The sequence below is a fragment of the Hibiscus syriacus genome, unplaced genomic scaffold (genome assembly GCF_006381635.1).
Source record: "Hibiscus syriacus cultivar Baekdansim isolate YM2019G1 unplaced genomic scaffold, ASM638163v2 tig00112738_pilon, whole genome shotgun sequence".
Classification (NCBI taxonomy): domain Eukaryota; kingdom Viridiplantae; phylum Streptophyta; class Magnoliopsida; order Malvales; family Malvaceae; genus Hibiscus; species Hibiscus syriacus.
In genome coordinates this window covers 1,715,325-1,724,701 of record NW_024063392.1, presented here as the reverse complement: position 1 = coordinate 1,724,701, position 9,377 = coordinate 1,715,325, and the positions used below count along the sequence as shown (strand labels likewise).

Here is a 9,377-nt window from a genome sequence, read left to right as displayed (position 1 = left end):
TTGTCTTAATTTCCAACAACCCTAATTCAAGCATCATCCTTTATTATCATCCCCCATATTCACTCTTTCTCTTTTTCTCTTTGATAGAGTCCAGAGCTTTCTAGTTTTGATTCTTCAATGATAACAACACCCATTCATCCGTTTCGCATCTCTATTAGTTCTACACTTGTCAACGCATCTTAAAACCCCATTAAGAAAATTGTGTTGAACATTAGATTGCACATTCCTCATGATATGCCATAAACACAATCTATGTTTTTCCTCGGGTAGTATTTTAGAAATGACATTTTCCATGACCTTATTTCTATCAGTAATAACAATAAATCATCTATAGCCATTTCCCGCTTCAATCAATTTTTATGACACCCACAAATATGTATCATTTTTCTCATTTAGAATCAATGCACATCTAAAGGGCACTGTGTTTCGATAATGATTAACACCAACCAAAAAAATGAACGGTTTGTTGTATGCATTGTACTTATAAGTTTTATCAAACTCAAGTACATGCCTGAATTTTTTATAGTCGACACGTGATATACTATCACACTAGAAAAACTTCTCTAAGTTTTCCAATTCATCCCTCATGTGCCTCACAAAAAATTATCAGATTCTTGTTTTTCCATATAAATACACCATCACTGTTGTAGCATCACTATCTCCCACTTCTTCTCGCTTGGTTCTCTATAGATAGTTGTACAAATCCTTTGGTAGAAATCCAAAATTCTCAATTGAACTAGCTTCATTCATGAAATTTTGCATCATCTTACTTGAGCAATTTCAAAGTTATGCATGCTCTTAATCTTATCTTCGTCTAACTTACTAATTTTTTTGGATGAATTACATACCTGATAAAAGCAATGCATGTTGGTTGAACCATTTCATGGCTATGTTATGTGTGGAATTTAGCAACTTTTCAATATTGATATTGTTCGTCAAATTTGAATTTAATAAGTATTCCACATCCAACTCTGATGGTCGATCTTTGTTCACATTTTCTATTTGATAAATTAATCCACCTTTCATCTCTATATCCATCCTTACAATACACAAATTTCTTTGAAATTATGTGACCATCGTTTCTACATTTCACTATCTGGTCAATTCGAACTTCAAAATCTTTCACTTTTGTGTAAGTATGATAAAATTGATTGCAATCATCTAAAGTCTTCCATTTCAACATATTCATATCATTCTCATCGTAATCTTTTAATTCTTTCCCAATCTTCATATATGCTTTCATCAATGAAGTTGTTAATTGTCTTCTCATCATCTATGTGTTTATCATCATCAACAACATAATCAATTTGTTCAAATTCAGTATAAATTTCACAATTTGATTCACTATTGTAGCCATCTTTATTTTGATTATGGCCATCTTCATCTTGATTATAACATATAACTTCTGTAATTTGAAATTTAGTTTCTTCATTATCAACCACTTCGAAAAAAAATCTATGATTAGGGAAAAAAATAAAGAAAAACAACATTATTATAATAGTGAATGGCAGGATAATTGAACTTAACACAAAATTCTAAAAATTAAAGCATAGTGTATCGGTAATGTACACAATAGTACCAGTACATGGTTCAAAAAAATCAGTAGCTAATCATTGTATTGATATGCATATAGAATCGATACTATGTATCCCAAGTATCCATACAACTAAAAAAACATACCGATACAACTTGTTGAAAGCATAGGTGGGCTCTCGGTAATTTGTATAACTCGTATTTTTATTGATATGAAGCAAAATACATTACAACAACATTACCCCAATATTACAATACTACAACACTAGTTGTGGCTTGTTTACAAACACAACCTCGCTATTCTAAGCTTTACTTAATTTTCTCTAGCTTTTCTAAGCTTTCACTCATATTCCGTCTCATACATTACATTAAGATTAAAGTACATATTTATAGAGTACATTAACCGACTTAATGAAGGATTTAGAAGATGCCAACTCTTACAAAAAATTCTTGCATAACAATTAAGGATTTCATAAATTGTTGACATGTTTCGTATTTGTAATAATTGAACTTTTCTTCTTTGAATAATTGGTGCCAAATGTTTTTTGTCGTTTCATCCATAATTTTTCAACTTTGCTTTATAGCTGTATTTTTCCATGTGATTGTTTCTACAATATTCTTCAATTTTCCATAGCATTTATAGTCACATTTTTTGACTTTCAACTTTCTAGAAATCAAGTTTGATTTCTAACACTCCCCCTCAAACTTGATTTTCCATTACGAGCTTTTCTCCACTTGTCATCTCCAATCGATTATTCATTTGTTATGAGACCACTCTTTGCAAAGAGACTGAATAATGAAACATTATTTAATTCATAATCGTTGTACCTCTTTGGTATTATTCTTTCTCTTGTGGATCTTCGAACTTCTGTGGAAGATGCTTCAGAATTTTCTATTATGTTGCTAGGATCGTTGTTGCAGCTTGACGACGATGATACATTTTGTTGAGGACCATGATCATCAGCTTGTTCATCTTGATTGATAAGATCATCATCTTTATCTTTATCTTTATTAAAAAAATAGTCCTTCAACTTTCTTTTCCTCTTTGCTCCATCACCAATATTCTGCTTCATCAAACTCGACATCTCTTGAAATTATTACATTCTTGGTAAGAGGATTATATAATCTGTAAGCTTTGCTTATTTCATTATAGCCAATGAAAATAAATTTTTCTCATATGTCATCAAGCTTCTTTCTAATCTGTTCAGGAACGTGGGCTTATGCGATGCACCCAAAAATCTTGAGGTGTCCAACTCATGGTTTCTGACCACTCCATGCTTCGTTTAGCGTCATATACTTTACACTTTTTGTTAGACATCGGTTCAATAGGTAAACTGCACATCAAATTGCTTCAGCCCAGAAATTTCTTAGTAGTTGCTTACATTTTATCATGCTTCTTGCCATGTCAAGAATTGAGCGGTTTTTTCTTTCTGCAACTCCATTTTATTGTGGCGTGTATCTAACTATCAACTGAAGGATGATGCCTTGCTCTTTACATAAGTCTTCAAATAAATTTGATGTATATTCACCTTCTCTATCCAATCTGATTATCTTCATATATTGGCCACTTTGCTTTTCCACCATTGCTTTAAATTCTTTCAATTTTTTCAGCACTTCCGATTTTTCTTTCAAGATGTAAATCCAACATTTTCTACTAAAATCATCAATAAAAGTTAGGTAGTACCTGTTACCGCCAAGCGATGGTATATCAAAAGGACCAGTTATATTTGTGTGTATTTTCTCCAACGGTCTTTGGGCACGCCAGAATCTACCAACTTCAAAGCTGTCTATGTTGCTTTCCTTTAATATAAGCTTCACATAATTGATTTGGAGGGTTGATCTCTGGTAGTCCTTTCACCATGTTTTTTATAACAACTTCAAACCAGAAAATCCAAGTTGTCCATATCTTAGATGCCATAACCATGAATCATATCTTGACATCAATTGTAAAGAGACGATTTTGAGTCATATCAACTTGGGCTATCAATTCTCATTCTTTATTTTTAATGGCAAGCGAATGATTCTTCATCTGCACTTTATATCCTTTTTCCAGGAGTTGACCAAGAATGATGATATTGCTTTTTAAAGTAGGTACATAATAAACATCTGAAATGTATTTCTTTTCACCATTTCTCTGAGTAATCATAGCTTTGCGTTTTCCTTTTACTTTTGCGTGCGAGTCATCTCTGAAAGTTACTCGCCCATAGAATGTTTCATCTAATTTCACAAACATTTCCTTTCAACCACACATATGGTTGTTGACACAATTATCAAGATACCAAATATTTTTCTTGAATTCTTCACTTCCTTTATAAGTGAGGAATACATGAGATTTTTCAATTTTTTCTTCTTCAATTGCTGCTATGTTATTTATTTCTTCTTGTTTAGGAGCAGATCTATACTCATAACTATAATGACCTTACTTATTGCAATTATAATATTGTACCTGAGATTTATTTCCTTGTTGATATCTGCCTCGACCTCGGCCTCGACCTCTGAATCCTCGTCCATGGCTTGATGTTGGATTGTTTTCACTTATTTGATATCATATGACCGACCACCACGTCCACGAGTTCCTCGTCCTCCTCTGTATCTTCCACGATAACCACTACGATTTTCTCGACCTTGTGTGTAGCTACTGCTAGTTTCTCCTTCATTGACATTCATCTTGCTTTGTAGAGCTTGCTCTAAATTTTCAAAATCTTCATTTTGTTTCATTTTCTTCTCATGGGCTTGAAGTGAACCCACAAGCTCATCGATCGATATTTTGGATAAATCTTTTGATTCTTCGATTGCCACAACCATGTAATCGAATTTTCTTGTCAATGACCATAAAATTTTTTCCATCACTCTAACCTCGTCGAGTGATTCACCATTTCTTTTCATTTCATTCACTACGCTTTTACACGACTAATGTAATCATCGATGTTTTCCGTATTTTTCATTTTTAACATCTCAAACTCAGCTCTAAGAGATTGTAAGCGTACCTTTTTCGCTTTTTCGGCACCATGGAGAGATTTTTGCAAACTCTCCCACGCTTGTTTTGCGGTTTGCGCATCAGAAATTATTTCAAAGGTAGATTCGTCTACTCCTTGAAAAATAAAGAACAATGCTCTTTTATTTTTTTTTCGGGATTCCTCCGATACCTTTTTTTCTTCATTGGTTATGACTGCTTCTGCATTTTCAGGCTTGGTGTAACCATCCTCGATGATATCCCAACAATCCTGGGAGCCTAGTAACACCTTCATTTGAATGCTCCAATTGCCATAATTCATCTTTGTCAATCTCGGGATTTATGGTTGAATCATGTTGGCCATCTTCTCCATCACGTTAAACTCAAACCAAGCTCTGACGCCACTTGTTAGAAGCGTAGGTGGGCTCTCGATAATTTGTATAACTCACACTTTTATTGATACGAAGCAAAATACGTTACAACGATGTTACCCCAATATTGCAATACTACAACACTAGCTGCAACTTGTATACAAACACAACCTCGCTATTCTAAACTTTGCTAAGCTGTACTCAATTCTATCTAGCTTTTCTAAGCTTTCACTCATATTCCATCTCATACATTGCATTAAGATTAAAGTACATATTTATAGAGTACATTAACCGACCTAATGAAGGATTTAGAAGCTGCCAACTCTTCCCGAAAATTATTGCTTGACATGATTAAAGTTCCTTAACAATTAAGGATTCCATAAATTGTTGACATGTTTCTTATTTGTAATAATTGAACTTTTCTTCTTTGGATAATTGGTGCCAAATGTTTGTTGTCATTTCATCCAGAATTTTCAACTTTGCTTTATAGCTGTCTTTTTCCATGTGATTGTTTCTACAATATTCTTCAATTTTCCATAGCATTTATAGCCACATTTTTTTACTTTCAATTTTCTAGAAATCAAGTTTGATTTCTAACACAACTAAGGGCTTCAATTTGGAAATTCGGAATTGGATTTGGGAATTACGTTTATAATATAGAAATTATGGTTCAAGTTTTAAAATTGGGGTTCTAATTTAGGAATTAGAGTATTCAATTTGGGAATTAAGGATCTAAATTTGGCCTAATTAGAATATTAGGGTTAGGGTTGAGGTTAGGATTTATTAATTAGGGGTTTCGGCGAAGATTAAATTGGATGTCAGCCACACCACACGACCATCCGTGACCACTACCATTGAAGATGCCGACAACCGGTGAGGCGACACTCGTCGTCCAAATTCGAAACAAAATAAAATAAAGAAAGCTTACCTTACTGGATTGGTTGCGTGAACGACAATGAACGACAGTCACTCAGAGAAGTATGAACGACGATGACTATCTCGCCGACGAAAGAGGTTAACGACAACAACTTCAATAGGAAGAAAAAATATTTAGTATTTTTAAATTTAGGGGCTTATATTTGATCTAATTATTATTAAAAAAAGGTTACTAAAAATAATTTAATTATTATTTTATTTTAAATAATTTACATTTATATTTTTAACTAATTTATAATTATACATTAAGTACTTTAAAATTTTAAATTTTTATAAATTAGATCAATGGTGCTCAACGATACTCATCGTTAGTGGTGATCATCCGTGTTCGTCGAACGTGACAAACTCATCCTATATTTTTAAGGTCCTATGTTCAACATTATGAATGTATTATGAATGTCAGAGATATGAACGTTTAATGTAAGATAGTTGAGGGTTATCTTTAAATAAAAATGTGTTTATTCCAAATTAATAATAATAATAATAATAATAATAATAATAATAATAATAATAATAATAATAATAATAAAAGCTTAATCTTAAACATACAAATGGTTTGATACACATGAAATGAAACAGAAAGCAGAAAAGAAATTAAAACGATACTAAGATTTTTTAAAGGAAATCTCTGCTGCGATTGTTTTAAGGTAAAGGAACAACTTAACGTTGTAAATCAATGAACCAAACCGTATTTGTTAATCTTATAAATTTTGGCTTTAAATTTATTCGTTAGTCCACACAACAATCATTAATGAATCAATGGAACCCCCCCCCCCTTCCCCCGGGCAGAATACTCTGCTTTAAGCTCGTCTGAAAGAACCATTTCATTGTCACTGTCATATTCTGCTAATAATATTAATGATTGATGATTAATCAGAGATGCTTTTTCTCATGAGGCTGTGCTTTGGCTAGGGGAAGAATCATTTCCTTCATCACTTTGGTAGTTGTCAGATTCGGATTGGAAATCGCCCAGCCTGTCCTCGGTTCCATCGCCGCCGCACTCGATGCTCAGCCTGGTTGAGATGCTATGCAATCTAGATGAGATGGAAAGAGGGAGAGAGGGAGGGATGTTATTCTCTTCGGTGGCAGCTGAAAGAAAGCTCAGTGCCGTCACCACATCGCTCATCAAAGGACGGGCGGTGGCTTCTTCTTGTAAGCACATGGCTGCTATTGCAACTGCTTGATTCAAACCCCTCTCCGGGAATTGCTTGTTGAGTACAGGATCCGCCATGTCCGGAAAGTTCTTCGGTTCCCTGAATAAGGGTTGAGCCTGTTCCAGTTCCCAGTTCCATATACAACTAATTATAAATGTCTATGGAGCATCATGCTTATAACACAAACTATATTGTGATTGCAACAACATCAAAAGATCACAATACCTTAACGTTATGTGCACCATACTCTTTAACAACTACAGGTAGAAACACATTTACTTACCCAAGTGACCAAGTTTTGCTCGTTCACCGGTTTGGTAGTGTCGATGGCCTTTCGTCCTGTGATAATTTCCAACATCACAACTCCGAAACTGTATACATCGGCGACAGTTGTGAGTTGATTCGATCGTGCATACTCCGGAGCACTGTACCCATATGTTCCCATCACCCTCGACTGCAATTCGGCCAAATGACCGAGCTTGTCCAGTCCAATATCAGACAGTTTGGGGTTGAATTCTTCATCCAACAACACATTGGAGGACTTTAGATCACAGTATATGACAGGAGGATTGACCTTGTCATGCAAATACTCTAGAGCTTGAGCTGCCCCATATGCTATTTTCATTCGGGTAAACCAATCAATTTCTGGCTTATCTTCGTCATCAGATTCTGCAATTGCCACGACAAACAACAAATATATTAGTATGGTTGATCATTTCTTAAAAATTTTCCGAGAGTGGAGCAAAGAAAATGATAGTACTAAGTAGATTATCTTCAAGGGAACCCCCAGGCAGGAATTCATAAACCAAAAGCCTTTGATCTCCATCAGCACAGTATCCGATGAGATTAACCAGATTTACATGCTGTAAGAGGCTCAATCGCGCTACCTCTCCAAGAAACTCCTTGCATCCTTTCATATGATTCCTGTCAAGTTTTTTCACGGCAACCACCTATATGTTTCTCCGATTTTCCGATCACAAAAACCAATCAGTCAATGTATATATCTCTTTCTTCTTAATCGAATTCTATTATTTGATCATCAAATTTAGATCCGATCAATGTAAGTCTCGTCTAACAAATCCAATATTCAAATCCAAACGTAAACAATCTAATTTTCTTAATTACAGGCAAAAGAAAGATGGATCAAGTACCCGGCCATTAGGCTGAAGAGTTCCCTTGTAAACTCTTCCGAAACTGCCTTCTCCTAACAGACGTTCTTGACGGAAATTCTTGGTTGCCGCGGCTAGCTCTCGGAAACTGAATTTTTGAGCCGCGATCCTCGCGTGCTGTGATTGGTTCGCCTCCATTCCTGCTTTATCAATCAGCTTCTCATTACCTTCTTATACCAAAAACAAACATACGCAAATTGCAAATCAACAAATTAAACATTTCTCCCTTTTCTGACCTCCAATCTTCTTGTTTTGCTTTAACATCATTAAATTTATCTGTAAACTACTAAACGAGAATCTTGGATTTAATTCAACAAATTCATGCAGTTATGACATCACATCTAATAAGTTTCATATTCTAATTTTAGCATATCTCCTCTTTCCTTTCTTATAAAAAAAGGTTTGTTTCAAAAATAGATATTTAAAATATATTATTTTTTTCATTTAATTGTTTAAAGTATTTTTGTCAACATTATAAGTATTTTCATCATCTAAAATACCTAATGTTTATAGGCGACATTAAAAAATTATTGTGGATACTTAAATGATAAAAAAAGTTATATATACTTTGAACAAAAAAATATTATAAAATGAAGATTTTGTCTAAATTTTGAAATTTTGTTTCTAATTTTCTAAAAAAAATTGAAAATTTTATATATATTCTCTAATTTTTGTATTTTTTTAAAAAAATGATTATTTTGTCTTACCACGTCATGTGAACTAATGATTTCGGCAATAAATTTCTTGCAGAATTGAATGCAAACATCCAATAGACCTCATTATTTTTCAATGATAAGTAACACCTACCTCTATTTACTAGCCATTATAGCATTCAAATAATCTATATAACAGTATAATATGCTTTTCATGCAGTGATTTGCAGATTCAGAACCGGAAAAAGGAAATAAAAAGAAGAAAGCAAAGAGGCGCATACCAAACAATACTCTGGATCGAATAACCTCGTCAGAGGAAGGCTCGTGATCCCTTCTGCCGCTCACTTTCCTGCCTTTGTGTGTAGCGAAACAAGGCAAGCAATTCATTTTATTAGCCATGATTCCAAAACCCTAGAATTCCTTGCTTGTTGAAGTTGGCAGTAGAGAGGCGTAGGCAGTGGGGATTGAAGTAATCAATCGCCGAAATGCAGCAGATATGGGCTGAGGAGGGGAGGAACCTTCAACGGATTGAAGGAACCCCTCGTTGAAGGAAAAGAGAAGCGGTTTTGGATTCGAAGAAAACAACAAGGAACCATGTTTGGAAACCT

The 9,377-nt window shown here is 34.1% G+C and overlaps 1 protein-coding gene across 1 annotated transcript; it reads right to left on the bottom strand.

Annotated features, from left to right (window-relative positions):
• Positions 1–6,530: 6,530 nt before the first annotated feature.
• Positions 6,531–9,168, bottom strand: LOC120182888 (probable serine/threonine-protein kinase PBL26). Its single transcript, XM_039187727.1, has 5 exons — positions 9,051–9,168; positions 8,099–8,283; positions 7,708–7,897; positions 7,231–7,616; positions 6,531–7,063 (listed from the first exon to the last, which is right to left on the bottom strand). Exons 1-5 carry the CDS (start codon positions 9,166–9,168, stop codon positions 6,683–6,685), a joined length of 1,260 nt encoding a protein of 419 aa, XP_039043658.1. The 3' UTR covers positions 6,531–6,682.
• Positions 9,169–9,377: the final 209 nt, after the last annotated feature.

Bases quoted from the DNA above. Each gene is read 5' to 3' on its own strand.
- LOC120182888 (XM_039187727.1), bottom strand. From the start codon at position 9,168: ATGGCTAATAAAATGAATTGCTTGCCTTGTTTCGCTACACACAAAGGC. The intron at 8,284-9,050 runs GTATGCGCCTCT...TGGTATAAGAAG, and splicing joins TCGATCCAGAGTATTGTTTG to GTAATGAGAAGCTGATTGAT. The intron at 7,898-8,098 runs GTACTTGATCCA...AGAAACATATAG, and splicing joins CTCTTCAGCCTAATGGCCGG to GTGGTTGCCGTGAAAAAACT.